Source organism: Panthera pardus, unplaced genomic scaffold (genome assembly GCF_024362965.1).
Source record: "Panthera pardus isolate Hobbes unplaced genomic scaffold, ASM2436296v1 HiC_scaffold_12, whole genome shotgun sequence".
Lineage (NCBI taxonomy): Eukaryota > Metazoa > Chordata > Mammalia > Carnivora > Felidae > Panthera > Panthera pardus.
In genome coordinates, this window is record NW_026526677.1 from 27,334,810 (window position 1) to 27,349,773 (window position 14,964).

Genomic DNA, 14,964 nt, shown 5'->3' on the forward strand with positions numbered 1-14,964 from the left:
CCGGACTAGAATTGCTTCCTTTGTGCTGCAAGTAGCATCTGACTCTGGTGGGACAGCAGTGGGTTTTTCCTTCCTGGATGGTTTGGCCTGGTGTTTGAGGCCACAGCGGCTCTCAGAAATCTTAGGCAACCTGTGGTGAAGGCCTCAGAGCCGGCATGGGAGAGCCAGCATGGGAGAGCCGGCCTTCTCCCAGAGAAGAGCTGCATTCCATTGGACAAAGCTTGGCCTCTTAGCCGGTTCCTGATGGTGCCACTCTGCAGCCCCAGCCCGGACAGCACGGCGGGGAGGGACGTGGGAGCAGTGCGTGCAGCGGGGAGATCACCCTGTGCAACCCCACGGCTTGGCGGGGGCCCCAGCTGAAGGTGGGGCGAAGTCAGGGGAAGAATTTAGGGCTGAGGGTGGGAGACATTCTGGCGGGCCCCTGTGAGGTTCCCCGCCCGTACTAAGGGTGCACACAGGCAGGGTGGGCTGGGCGTACTGGGGAGTGGGGAAATCTCATTAGAGAGCGAGCCTGAGGCGGCGTGGACCTCCCCAAGCCCTCCCGGCCCCCGGAGCCAGGCCCGCACCCGAGCCCTCCGTGCTCCCTGCCAAGAGTGGAAGCTAAGAAACCACAGCCCGGTTTTCCCAGGGCTGAGCTCAGGCCAGGTCTTGAGGCCCTGCCCGGCCGGTGGGCACATCTGTGGGGCTGCCTGCGTGCTCATATCCGCTTCCTCACAGGTGGGCACAGGGGGGACATACCTGCCAGTTGGGGACAGAGGCACAAGGCTTTCTCATGCCCAGGGCTTGGGTCGCACAGCTACCAGTTACGGGCCTGTGCCCCTCTGCCAACCTGCCTCTCTCTCTGAGGCCGCTGCCCACCTCCGGGAAGAACAGAGCCCGCTTTGAGCTGGAAATTAGAGTCGTTTCCTGTTCCATGTTGTTAAGACACTGCTTACAGGGCTGTAATCCCAATAAATCATATGCTTGCTGAGTGGGGCAGGGTTTTTTTTTTTTTTTTTCCAGGCTGCAGGGACCTCTTAAAACCAAGCCTTAAGAAGTTTATTCTCTTTCGTTTTTTTTTTTAAGGGGGAAAAATGGCTTTTGCAGGCCCAGCCCCGTCAAAGGGCCTTATGAGATCCTTGGCTTGATATACTCAGGCTCAGGTATATGATTCATTTAAAGAGATATGAGGAGAAAGTGAGTCATGACACGTCGATCTGGTCTCCCCGTTGCTGCTGGATGAAACACTTGGCCTCGTGGGGTTTCTGTTTCCTCCCCTAGCAACTAAGAGGACTTGGTCAGGCAGTTCCCAGCCTCTCCACGTAGAAGCCCCGTTTATACTGGTACGTTTCCTGAACATTCCCAGGTGACGGTAGTGGCTGTTTTATGCACAGAAAGACACACTGCCAGTCAATGACCCTTTTAGGTGGCTTGATTTGTCACAGCAGCAACCCCACCTGATGTGTGTGTGTTCATGCGGGTTAGGCCACCAACAGCACTTGGGGCGGCCAGGGGGGTGCAGGTCCCTGGCGGTAATTCCATGCCCACCTCCCACCTCACACGTTCGTGAGTCTGTGTCCCTTGCTGTCACCCCATCCCCTGTGTGAGATCCTTGACTGCCAAGGCCCAGAACCTGCACTGCCAGAAACAGCTTCCGGATCCCACTCAACATGGTGGTTGCATTTGTTTTGTCTGTTTTATGAGCTGGGACAGAGTGGGTGATGGGCAGTTTGCTGGCAGGCTTTTGCAAGCTTTGCGTGTTTATACTTGCTGGAGGGCCGGGGGAGGGGAGAGTTGGCTGGACTTGAAGAAGGCCACGGCTGAGGCATTTAGTAGGACCAGATTCCTAGAGGCTTTTTTGCTAGTATGTGTTTTCTCTATCAGCAGATACTAACGTAGTACTAATAGTTAACCTCTACTGAGAACTTGGCGTGTGCCAAATGCTGTGCTAAGCACTTCGCATACATGCTTCTTGTGAGGCGGTCCTATTATCTATACCCATTTTGCTGATGGGACAGCTGAGGCTGAGGGTGGGGTAACTTGGGCAGGATCATGATTGAGTTCATTGGGAGGGACACCGGATCCCAACCCAGGAGGTCCTCTCTAGAACCCACAGACTTGATCACTGCAGAGTAGATACAGCTATTGTCATGTGGAGTCTAGGAGACCGCAAAAGAGATTCTCACAATGGAGAAAACATCTAGAAGCTACTGACATCCCTTCTTTAATAGGAACACAGGCCCAAAGAGTATACTGATCTGCCCCGGGTTCTAGAGTCAACGCACCTGCTTCCAGGACAGGGAGGCTTTCTCCCAGTGAGGACACTGCGGGGCAGGGGGTAGGAGCCTCAGTTCGCTGGGCCAGGCAGGTGCATTCAAAGCATACACGATTGTGGAAATGGCCAGACCGTGTGCCGCCAGAGGCAGAATCCCAGCCCCATGCTCAGCCCAAGAACAGACTTGTCTTAAGGTAGTGATGCTCGAAGTGTGGTCTGGGAACCCCTGGGGTCCTGAGACTTTTCAGGAGTCTACAGAGTCAAAATTATTTTCATAATAAGAAGGGGTTATTTGCCTTTTCACTCTCATTTCCCCACAAATGTCCAGGGGAGCTTTCTAGAGGCTGTGTGATGTGTGATAACAGTATCACTGATGGCTGATGGGGGATGTGAACTTGCATGTTCAGATGTTTTAACATTTTCTGTTTTGATTTCTGATACAGTAAATAGTGGTAGGATAACACACATAAACAAAAGCTCTTTGGAGGCCTCAATAATTTGTAAGAGTACAAAGGGCGTCCTGTGACCAGAACACTCCAGAACGACTATTGAGAGGTACTGGACCCAGCGAGGGGGAAACCTGGCGACAGAGTGGCAGCACAAAGGGGGTTCCTTCAGCCCTGCCCCCTCTCCCTGCCTCGGGCACAGCAGATGCCCGCCCTAGCCATGAAAGGCTTGTGGCCAAGCTCAGCGTAGAAGAATGGCAAGAGGAGGGAAACAGCCTTTTTCTTTGGGAGGAATAAAAGCTGGAGACCCTGAGGACAATGCAGATGTCAGTCATTCCTAGCCTTGCTCCTCTGGAGCCCTTTCACCCTGCAGTTAGGATGTAGCCGCCGCCAGTACAGATGGGAGTTTTTATAGGGATTTTCCAGAATGTCCAGAAATACAGGCCAGCTTCTCAGCATGTTCAGTGGGCTAGATGAAATTACCAGAAAGGAAATAGGAGCCTGGAACACACAGGTTAAAGGAAGGATGTTACTAAGTCCATGAATTGCTTGTCATTTTATCTTCTCTTGGACCACAGGGTCAATGGGTAGGCCAAGGAAAAGAGCCTGAAGAGGTCAGTTTGGGGGCTGGTACCGCCTTGTTTGTGGACAGGTGGATGCCAGCCACTACCCCAGAGGCAGAGGGACACTCTTAACCCTGGAGGATTTCAGTGTGTTGAGAATATCAGCCAGTGTTCAATTCAGGAACCAGAAACCACTCTAGGTATTTTAAGCAGGAAGGGATTTAATGCAGGGAATTAGGTGCCAACAGAATCATTAGAAGGGCTCAAGGATCAGGCTCAAGGACAAAACCGAACTCATCCAACCAAGGGGACTGCTCCCTCTGAGACATTCCCTGGAAATGCAACTCAGGACTGAAGCTGCAATCAAGAAATCTCTGTCGTCACTTTCAGTAACACTACCACTGCCTTTGAAGCACTCAGGAAGGTGGAAAATGGACACTGGAATGTTGTATGAGAAAAGAAAAAATAGACCTCATGCTTCATGACCTGGCTTGCTACCAGAAATAGGCAAAGGGGGCACAAGTATGGCCTCTGTCTCACATCCATTTACCAGATCTCATGGAACTACATCTTAATGGCAAAACCTAATTTGCATCCAGAACCCCAGCTGCAAAGGAGTCTGGGAAGTGTAGTTTTCAGCTTTTTATGTCTCCAACAAAGACAGCAAAATGGAGGCTGAATGAGCCAATCCCCAATACCTGCCCACCAAAGTTATTGATACTGTTTTTTTCATGTGCTGAGTTCTAAGAGGCACAGAGCATATGAATCATAACACCATCTGATTAGACTTGGTGATTCCCCAAGTTCCCTCTTGGATTTCCCCTAGTGCAGCTGGGAGATGCCACTTGGAGCTTCAGTGACCGTACTTGGCACTTGGTCTTGGCTGTTGGCCACAACAGGGAAGAATGGCTGGCAAATCCATGAACTATCTTTTCATTTATACTTCAGTCCCAATGCTGGTGGTTTAGATAAAGCCTTCCCCTTGGATCCAAAGGACTGTTATATATAGAAACATGTCTCTGAGTTTGCCTTCTAGCATTGCAATGTAAAAATTGGAAAATCCAAGAATATTTACAGAGAATTCAAATGGGCATATATAATCAAGAAAATTGTTATAAACAGAGGAGTAGTGCACAAATGGCTTGTTGTTTCTTCCTACATTCTACAGGCTTCTTCCATAGAGTCTTGGCTTTCCCACTCTAGCAAGTCAACACTGTGCCCTTGAAAATTACATGCCATTCTTTTCTGGGCAGAAATAAGAGTTGGTCCAGAATTAAAAACTTAGACGCATCGTAGTAAGTTCCTGAAGCCCGGCCATACTTTTAGTCATTCAGCCAGCGTTTATTGAGGACCTGTTACGTTCAGGTCCCATGCTGGGGATATTTGGGAGTACACAGGCATGAGCAAGCCATCGTTTTTGTCCTGAGGCAGAATAGTCTACTCAGGAAGATGAGACATATCCAATGATGGAAGAGCAAGTTCTAAGGGATCTTGGATCTTGGAGTGGGAGGGCTTCTGGAAAGAGGTGGCAATGGAACTGAGCCTTGAAGGCTAAACAGGATTTAGACGGGCCGAGGCGCGAGCAGATTCATTCTCTTGAGGAGGTAGGAAGGGCAGGTGCCTGCTGGTCTGCTGTGTCCTGGTGAATGTTATGAGCCAGGACTGGAAATGGGTTGGGGTGAGGGCACCCTTGAAGCCAGGACCAGCCAGGCTTCCCCAGCCCGTAACTCGTCCTCACCACTGCAGTTACTACACTTGGACCCTGATACATTTTCTGAAATGACAGAGCCCAGAATGTCAAAATAGCTTCCCAGGTAACCACCTGCAGGGTTACATCCGGTTTAATTTTGTTTAAAAATAAATAAAAGCATCGTTTGTCCTCAATGAGAGAAGCTCTTAAAATTTTGACAATATCCTAAGCATTCGGAAACCTGAGACCAGAGATCTGAGGGTCTCGACGTTGATTCCCTGCAGTCAACTGACTTAGTGACTGAAAAAGGAGAATGGAAGTCTTTTTCCCGGTCACAGTACCTCTCTGCATGTCTAGGAGTAAGATGGTGGTGACAGCAGAGGCCTAATGCTCCAGGAGCCCAGGACGTCGGAGGGCGTGGGGTGCGGAGGCATCAGGAGGGCGGGGAGCACACACAGGAACAAGAGGTGGACTCAGGCTGTCATTAGAGAGAACAGCCACAAGGGGCAGCGCGCCAGGGCTGCCTCACCCTTGTGACCAGGCAAGGAATGTTGTGGGCAGAGCAGGCTGGTTGTCCATCGAGTCATAAAGCTGAAAACTGGCTGTCAGGGCCGCCCGCGGCAGTGAGATCCACTGGACTGTGAAGTGGTCTCCCGAGGAGGTCTTCGCCATGGGAGACTTGCCAGAACTCACGGAGGACAGGAGGGCAGGACAGGAGGAAAGCCGCTCTCGGATGAAATGTAGATCCAGCACGATGGGGGTGGGAGGGCCTGGGGCAGGGAGAGGGCAGGACCCTGCGTGGAGGTGCAGCTGTATCGCCCAATGCCCCGGGGCACCAGTCACATGCCTTGTGCATGGCGCCCCCTGGTGACACAGGGAATACCTTGGGAATGGTGCCCCCTGGAGTTTGCAACTCAGAGGCCTCAGGAGCAGAAGTCTCTTCCTGCTTCCACCTAGCGCCCCACGTCACTGTGGCCGTGGGTTCTTCGTGTTGGGCCCCGAGACTCTTCCTCCCCGTAGGACTTGGAGCGGAGGCAGCTCTGGCCTGTCATAGGAAGTGACGTGGGGCCCACCTCAGCCCAGGTGCAGGTTGAGGAAGGAATGACATCAACTATGCATGTGTAATGTGATCCACATCATCTGACACAGCTTCACGACAGCCCTGAGAAGCAGGTGGTACCCCATCTCACAGGTGCAGGGAGCAGGCCCGGGCTGTGTTTGTGGTGATGGAACACAGCTGCTAACGGCAAAGCTGGGTTGGGGGCCCGCCCGGGTCTGTTGGACTCTGTCCCCTGCACGCACCCACCACCCGGGAGGCAGTCTCTCCCTTCTGCAGACAGAGACCCGGAGACCCCATCTGAATTCCTTGGGGAGGGGGGATGGGAGCTCCCAACTTGACGCACCGGCAAACGCCTTGTTTCATTGGTCACCTCAGGCCCTCAGTTCCACACGTGGCCTATCATGGGAATTTCTCCCGACCCAGGACAGTGTCTGTGGAATGGGACACACTGGGGTCTCAGCGAGGAGAGGGAGCCAGTCCCCTCCACACCTCTCAGCCTGAAGGTTACTGGTGACCGGCCTCTACAGCCGTTCGCCGAGCGTGCGTGGGAGGGGGCCCCCCACCGGCCTGACCCTCTCTCTCTGCTGCCTCACAGGCCCTTCATGCTGCTGCCGCCACTGATGGAGTGGATGCGCGTGGCCATCACCTACGCGGAGCACCGCCGCAGCCTCACCGTGGACAGCGGCGACATCCGGCAGGCCGCCCGGCTGCTGCTGCCCGGCCTGGACTGTGAGCCCCGGCAGCTCAAGTACGGACCTGGGGAGGAGTGAGGCTGAAGGGCTTGGGCTCCGCGCCGGGCTTCCCTCGCCTCTCCCGCTCCTGGAGGTTGGGAGGGCCCCCCATCCCCCCACCGTGGTGCCCCTGCGTGACCACGCCTGTCAGAACTAATCACTCCCGACCTTGGCTGCCTTCTGGGTTCATCTTCTAAAGCCGCTGGTCAGGTGCACAGAGCAGACACGTGTTTGAGTTTGGACAGGAGAGCTCTCACAGTCTGGCTCTTTGGGATATTTGGGCACGAGCAGCAGAGGCGGGTCCCTCTTCTTCTCTGTTCCTATATTTGCCACTGTTTTCCTGAACTCTTCCCGGTGTAGGCGCGGGGCTGAGCCCTTCCTTTTCACATGTGTTATCTTGGGCCTCAGGACGACTTTAGAGAAGGGGGTGCTGTAAAGCCCATATTACAAATGGAGAAACTCAGCTAGCAAAGCGGCCTTGCCTAAATTTGAACCCAGGTCTATATGGCCCAAGCCATGGCTCTTAATTTCCTTCCCAGCATGGCCATCTTGTATTGGACTGGTCTCCTAAAGTTGTCTGAAGAATGGTTTCTGTGGCTACTGTTCTATGAGAGCCTTGCATCTTTTTTTTTTTTTTCTTTTTTTTGACCCTCTGCCCCAACCCCAGTTATAGCCTCCTCTGTCTCCACGGCAAATTCCCAAAGTCATTCTGGGACGTGAACTTTCCACACTTCGGTCCAACCAGGGCTCCAGGCTGAAGCCACCTATGGGAAGCCTGTCCCGCGCCCTCTTGTAGACGTGGTTTTTAATCTGTGACCCTCCCTGGTAGGATGGCTTGATGGCAGTGGGCTTCTGGGCCATTCTCCACCATCTGTTTGGTAATTCTGGGCCTCCTCGGGAGGCCTTCAGGAGAGAGGGCGTAGAGCCAGGAACTGGAACTTGGCCACAGTGGCCATCCCGTAGGCCGGGTGCAGCCTTCTCCCTGCAGGAAGTTCACTGCCAAGTCCACACCCCGACTGGAGCTGCTTCCTCCTCAGGCTGAACCCCTGGTGGGTTATTCCTGATGGGACCTGGTTCCCTGATGGTGGACAGCTCTTCTGTGTCGTGTGTGTAGAAGAACTGAAGTATGGACGCTTGGCAGCATGGCGCACGACAAGGCCATTCTTTGCCAATCCAATAGCGATTCCCGTCCTTCCCATCCACCCTGTCGTCCCCCCACTCAGCCTGGCATAGCTGTGCCACGTCTCCTTGAGGGGCGATGTCCTAGCCAAAAGTGTCACACATGGTCACACTCACACACCTGTGGGTCTTTTCTGCACAGACCCGAGTGCTGTTTCAGCTCCTTCCGGAGGCTGGATGCCCGAGCGGCTACCGAAAAATTCAACCAGGACCTGGGTTTCCGCATGCTCAACTGCGGAAGGACAGACCTCATCAACCAGGCGATCGAGGCCCTGGGCCCGGACGGGGTGAACACTATGGACGACCAGGTGCGTGCGGAGAGCTCCGCTAGCCAGGCGTAGGGCACAGAGTCGGGGCCTTGTCATTGCCGGGTGGTGGCCCAGTCCTTCTGTCCCAAACCTGAGAGCCGCTCAGCTCTGTGCTGCTGACAAACGGGCGGCCTCCCAAATCGCACCCTGCCTGTTCCTGGTGAGACGTCAGCTCGAAGACCTTCCTAGCACCCCTTGGAAAACCCTTGTAACGGAGGTTCTGCCTCCACTGTCTGGAGGGCTGGAGGCTGTCCCAGATGGCTCAGGGCTGGGACAAAGTCCAGAGGAGTCAGCTGGATTTCCAGCTTTGGGCGTCAGTCACGAGGGCGTGCTTTAGGGCACCTCGTGCGCCTCCCGCGTGCCAGGCCCGTGGAACCCGCCGCCTTGGTGGCAGTAGCAGGCAAACAAACACGTGCTAGGAAATAGAAACGTCCAATACAGAGCATATTCGTGAAAAGTGCTAAGGAGTAAAATCGAGCTGGAAAAGGAAGCATTGGAAGTGACTTATAGTTTTAGATAGACTTTAACTTGTTTTTTTTTGTTTGCTTTATTGTTTTTGCTCTGAAGAGCTCACATTTATAGAGCTCACTGCTATGTTCCAGGCACTGTTCAAAGCGCCTTGCACAGATGAACTCATTCAATCTTGACAGCAGCCCTGTGATGTCCGTACTATCATTATCCCCATTTTACAGATGAGGAAACTGAGGTACAGAGAAGTTGGTTTACCCAAGGTCACACAGCTAGCAAGGAGCAGAGCTGGGCTTATAAGCCATCTGACTCCAGGCCCTTCGCCACAAGGCACTGTCCGGTTTGTTTATCTGACGCGGCCTTGTGAGTCCTTGCCATGGAGGTGACGACACTGCAATTTGGAAGGCCACACGGAAGTGTGCGGAAGGCGCGGTGACAGCGGAGGGCTTGGGTGGAATGCTCTCCCACGAGATGACAGCACAGGACAGGGCGGGCTGATGTGCCAGGTCAACCCCAAGGCCGGGTGGCCCTGGACTGGTGATGGGTCAGGTGGAGTGGCGGGAGAGGGGGTCCCCTGGAGGGGTCCAAGCCCAGCCAGAGCCAGGAGGACCTTGCCTTGGGAGGAGCAGGGGGATGAAGCACAGAGCAATGGGACAGGCACTCCCGGGACAGGAGATGACCCGGAGAGCAAGAGCACGGAGGTGGGGCAGTCAGGACACCTGCTGGGGTAGGGTCGGGGAGGTGCCGAGGCAGGGCAGCGGGGAGGCGACAGGCTGGGTGTCAGATCTCCCTGGGGCGCCTCTGTCAGCACAGGTCCCAGGGCCTTGCAGGAGCTTTTGTCCTGGGGCATCCTCTTCCTCCTCGGGGCGCAGGGCCATCCACACTGTCAAAGCCCTGGTGTCTCGGACGGGCTGCCTCGCCCCCAGCAAAGGGGGCCGGCGGTGCCTGCCCCGTAGGGTTAGGGGACACGTCTGCATCAGGCACATAGTTAAGGCTCAGTAATGTTCGTTCTGGGTCCTATTGACCTCGCGAGGACGACAGCGGTTATCTGTGAGCGCTGGTCACCAGCCGTCTTCCTGTACCTGCCTCGGGAATGGGGCTGACAGTTGCTTCTCACAAGACCCCCCGACTTAAATGCTGAACCGTGCACAGATGTGTGGGAAACAAGAAGTCGAGCGTGTGCGGCAGGGGCTGAAACAAAGCCTGAGCCTCACTCTGCAGCGCTTGGCTCCTCTCTAAATGCTCGATCCTGTTGTTCCCTCAACCTTGGTATTTATAGAATGATCTGTGGGTAAACAGCCCTCTCGCCCATGACTAATGTCAGGCCATTTCTTTATCTCTGGGCACTAGGCAAGGATTTATGAGGTAAGGAGATCTTGTCTACACACAAATAACCTAATAAATAACATCGCAGGGCTCCAGACAAACGCTTGCCAGGATCCAGCTGTGGAATAACACTTTCCACTGCTGTCTTTGCTATTACTGGCCACGGAGAAAGATTCCCAGCCAGGAGGCGGCCCCACTAACCGTCCGCCCAAACGCAGGGAGGGACTGGGCCTCAGCTTTCGGAAAAGTGCTGACTTGCTCAGTAGCACGAAATGGTCAAGGCAGAGCCCTCTCCGCCCTCCGAGCGCAGCTTCGGAGCGTGAGCTTCACAGCTCAGGCGGGTGTGGTTCCAGGGCCAGCCCTTCCTCCCGCACCCTGTGTGACCTTGCCTTGGGTCTCTCTGTGCCTCGTCTGTACAGTGGGGGTGAGAATAGAGCCTCCCTGACAGGGATATTACGGTGACTAAATGAGACACTGCATGTGAAGCACTTCGCACGGCGATTAGGCGCGCAGGGCCTGGGCCGGGTTAGGCTATGGCAGCGTGACATAGTAGCAGGGATGGGGTCATTCGCTGTGTTCTTTTAATTAGGTAGCTCTTAAGGTAAGCTTGCTCTGTACTGAGCACTTCACACGTAGTAACTCGTATTCTTCACAACTCTCTGAGGTAGATACTGTCGTTATCCTCCTTTTAAAGATGAAGAAACTGAGGCACAGAGGGAGACCAGTAACCTGGACTAAGTTTACAGCTCGCCGTGGCAGAGGTGACCTTTGTGCCCGAGTCCGGCCATGGGGCCCGGGCTCCTCACCCCTGGGTCCCACGGCGCCTGTGGAACCGTCCCCTGCTCACCCTTCACGTGTGGCGTGTCCAGTGGGCCCGGAAAGGGCAGAGGTTGGGCCACGACACAGGACTGCTCAGGACGAGCAGCCGAGTCAAGCAGGAGACAGGACGGTGGTTTCTGGGACCGAGGCCTGTGGAGTACGTGTCACTGTGTCTGTTTCCAGATGGTTTAGCGTCTGCCTCTGGTTCACACAGGGTCTGACGCCGCTGATGTATGCCTGCGCTGCTGGGGATGAAGCGATGGTCCAGATGTTGATTGACGCGGGAGCGAACTTGGACATCCAGGTGAGCAGGCCCCAAAGAGCCACAGCCGGGCTGCTGGCCCAGCAAGGGAGCACCCAAGCTGTCCATCAGCCACGCTGGGTGCAGTGTTTTGGACAACCGGCTAAATGGTTCTTGGAGGAATGGGTACGGAGATAACAGCAGAAGGGCATTGCCTCAAACTTGGGCTTTGTGTCTGAGAGCAGGGGGGGTGAGTGGAGAGAATGGCCATGGTTCTGTTACCGTAACACCGGTCCCTCTTAACCAGCCTCGTCCCCTCCCGCCCCTACCGCATCCACCGTCCCCAGATGCATTTAGCTCTGCTTCCCTCTGCGGCCTGGTGCCCTTCCTGCGGTGGATCTGCCCAGGGCCAGCGGCGCTAAGTAAACATCCCTTTTTTTTTTTTTTTAAACATTTATTCATTTTTGAGAGAGTGTGAGTGAGGGAGGAGCAGACAGAGAGGGAGACACAGAATCGGAAGCAGCCTCCAGGCTCCCAGCTGTCAGCACAGAGCCAGCCGCGGGGCTCGAACTCACGGACCGCGAGATCATGACCTGAGCCGAAATTGGACGCTTAACCGACCAAGCCACCCAGGCGCCCTTAAACATCCTTTTGAGCCTTGTCTACATAGCGCTCCAGGCAGACATTGCCGGTTGAACCCGGAAAGCACTCGACTTGGCTCCTAGTCCCCGTCCCTGCGGGATCCCCCCTTAGCTCAGGCGCATGTGTATCTTGCCCAGGAATGTCACTCGCCCACAAAAACTGCTCATCCGTGGCATTTTCCAGGTTCCAAGCAACTCTCCCAGGCACCCCTCCATCCACCCTGACAGCCGGCACTGGACATCGCTGACGTTTGCTGTGCTGCACGGACACATCTCTGTAGTCCAGGTGAGCCTCTGCCAGGTGCACCGGGCCCCAGACACAGCCCCTGCCTGGCCCAAGCGAGCGGCCGCCTGGAATCAGAGAGAGCAGAGGTACTGCTTAGAGCCAGCTCACCGGGTCAGCAGGGCGGGCCCCACCCCGCCCCCCAACTTTGTTCAGGCAGAGGGCTTTCGTACAAGGATATGTGTGGCCTCAGCAAGTAAGACCCAGGCCTGAGCAGTAGCAGGCCTGGCCGGCATCTCCGGGTCTGCCAGGGAGTCCCGGGGCGTGCTGGAAGCTGCAAAGGTGCTCTGTCTTCCTTCCTCCAGCCATCTCCCCCCACCCCCACCTCGAGCTCGTTCTCCTCCCTCGTGAATGGTCCCCCAGAGCCGGCTCGGTATCATGGCGTCCTTTTGGCTCTGCCCATCCCCATTAACAGGCCCAGTCTTTCAGTCTCCCAGTTCCTGAGGGCACTCAGAGGGGCACAGCTCAGGGGTCAAGCCAGGCTACGCCACACGGTGCCCACCTCGGCCCAAGGTAGCTGTGGCCGGTGTGAGGATGGGGTTCGGCCCAGAAGTAGAGCAGAGCGGCGTCCCACCCCGGGTAGGACACCAGCCACACTGCCGCTCGACTCCCAGACTCCTTTGCTCCTCAGGCCACTGGGGTATACAGGGTTGCACGCCCCTTCCTGGGAGTTCGCGTTACACCTTGCTGTCTGTCTGTCTGTCTGTCTGTCTGCTAGATTGCAAGTCCTCTGAGGGCCGGGGTCATGTCCAGGCTATTCATCATTGTCAGCACAGCCCTGGGCTGTGGCAGTGACTCAGTGAGTGGTCTTCACCAGGCCCGCTGCCCTATCCTGCCTGCTTTTTGGTTACTGCCATCCTAACGACCCGAGCAGGCTTCCAGCCTAGCCCAGACCGGCCTGCAGGGCCGTGCCCTGGACTTGCCTGGATTGGTGCCCAGTTTCGCCCCATCGGGCAGGCCTCCACCTCCCCCGCCTTGGCACACCGGCTCAGGCGGCAGCCACAGCTGGGTTCTGACTGACAAGAGCCTCCAGCTGACGGCCGTTCCCCGCCTCCCAGCCGCCCATGGCCACAGGTACCCACCTGGGGTTCCCGCCCCGTGTGATGTGGGAGCAGGAAACAGGCTCCCCCAGGGGCAGCAGAAGAGCTAGAGAGCTTTCCAGATGGGAGTTGTGCATGTAAGCCACCCGGAAAGGCGATGCAGTGGAGGCGTGGAGGGCAGCCTCGACCCCTCGTACCTGGTCTCTGGGTGTGGGACAGCTGCCGTGCAGGCTGGCCTGCCGGGTGCAGGCTCCGAGGAGGGTTTGGTGTCCAGAAACCCGGGAAGGATGGAAGTGCTCCCACCGGAGCAGCTGGTCAGGTCTGGGAAGGTGAGACGCAGCCGGTGGTGGCCTGTTGGGGCAGTGCAGACCCCGCCCCTGCCCCGAGGCAAAGCCAGGCCGGCTCAGCTGAAACTGCCGGGTATCCGCCAGCCCCGGGCCATCTTCCCCTTGCCTGCACGGAGAGAGGCGCCCTGAATGGCGAGTCCTGCGCCTCTCAGCCCCGGGTTGCTTGCCAGACCTCTCAGTGAGAACCTTCTGGTTATTGGATCCCCGTGGTGGGTTGAGTGCCATTTCGTATCAACGGCCTCTTGCCGTTTTCCAGATGAGGAAGGCCGAGGCCCAGAGGGGTTGAGGTTTGTGCCCCAGGTCCCTGACTGGTTGGTGGCCGGCACTGGCACTCGGCTCATTCTGGCCCTAATACCTGTGCCTTTCCCACTACTTCTGCTGCCTCTCAGAACCTCAGTTTCCCCGCCTCAGTTTCCCCTGCTGGATTGGGATGATACTTTCCACTCTGTTCATTTGCATAATTTTTTAGAAAGGTCACCACAATTAAGTCATAGGAAAGCATTTTTTCAAATTTTTTTTTAACATTTATTGATTTTTGAGAGAGACAGAGAGAGAGAGAGCACGAGCCGGGGAAGGGCAAGGAGGGAGGGAGACACAGAATCTGAAGCAGACTCCAGGCTCTGAGTCCACCGTGGGGCTCGAACTTGTGAACCACGAGATCGTGACCTGAGCCAAAGTTAGACCCTTAACTGACTGAACCACCCAGGCGTCCCTCCCCAGGAAAGCATTTAAAAGCGAGAAACAGTTCAGATGTCCCCACGGCTTAGGGGCTTGGTCCAAAGTCACAAGAATAGAGGTGAAGATTCTAGAAACGTGGAGCCCTGAGGCTAACTCCAAGTTCTAAAGTCCCAGTTCCTCGGCTGCCCAGGGGGAGTAGGGTCTCAGTCACAGGCCTAGAGGGAACTAGTCGAGGCCCTTCTCACAGACACTCCCTGCCACACTGACGTGTCCTGTCCTGTGCCCTGCAGTTGCTCCTGGATGCCGGTGCCCACGTGGAGGGCTCAGCAGTGACTGGCGGTGAGGACAGCTACACGGAGACACCGCTGCAGCTAGCCTCTGCAGCTGGTAGGTATACAGCTGGCTCGGCCCGTAGCTGGACTTGCGGCCCCGTGCCCAGATCCCTGGAGCGAGCCTTGAAACCCCTCCTTCTGAGGCCTCCCCCTGGCCCCATTCTTCAGTGTTTCTCTAGAGCTCGGCACCCAGGCGGGGGCCAGCAGACGGGCGCGGTGCTGTGGGCAGTGGTAGCATCCTTCGTTGGCCTTGTCTTCCAGGGAACTACGAGCTGGTCAGCTTGTTGCTGAGCCGAGGCGCTGATCCCCTACTCAGCATGCTGGAAGCCAATGGCATGGCCTCCTCCCTCCATGAGGATATGAACTGCTTCAGCCACTCAGCCGCCCATGGCCACAGGTACCCACCTGGGGTTCCCGCCCCGTGCGATGTGGGAGCATGAAACAGGCTCCCCCAGGGGCAGCAAAAGAGCTAGAGATCTTTCCAGATGGGAGTTGTGCATGTAAGCCACCCAGAAAGACGAGCAGGTCCTCGACCAGCAGAGAGACCTCAGATGTTGG

The 14,964-nt window shown here is 55.9% G+C and overlaps 1 protein-coding gene across 1 annotated transcript in view; it reads left to right on the forward strand.

The window, feature by feature from the left end:
• Positions 1–14,964, forward strand: part of ABTB2 (ankyrin repeat and BTB domain containing 2) — a 174,338-nt gene that overhangs the window by 146,441 nt on the left and 12,933 nt on the right. The window contains exons 4-9 of the mRNA XM_019470067.2: positions 6,609–6,761; positions 8,066–8,231; positions 11,059–11,148; positions 11,911–12,012; positions 14,365–14,461; positions 14,668–14,803. Coding sequence (XP_019325612.2) covers positions 6,609–6,761; positions 8,066–8,231; positions 11,059–11,148; positions 11,911–12,012; positions 14,365–14,461; positions 14,668–14,803 — 744 coding nt within the window. The remainder of the gene's footprint in view (positions 1–6,608; positions 6,762–8,065; positions 8,232–11,058; positions 11,149–11,910; positions 12,013–14,364; positions 14,462–14,667; positions 14,804–14,964) is intronic.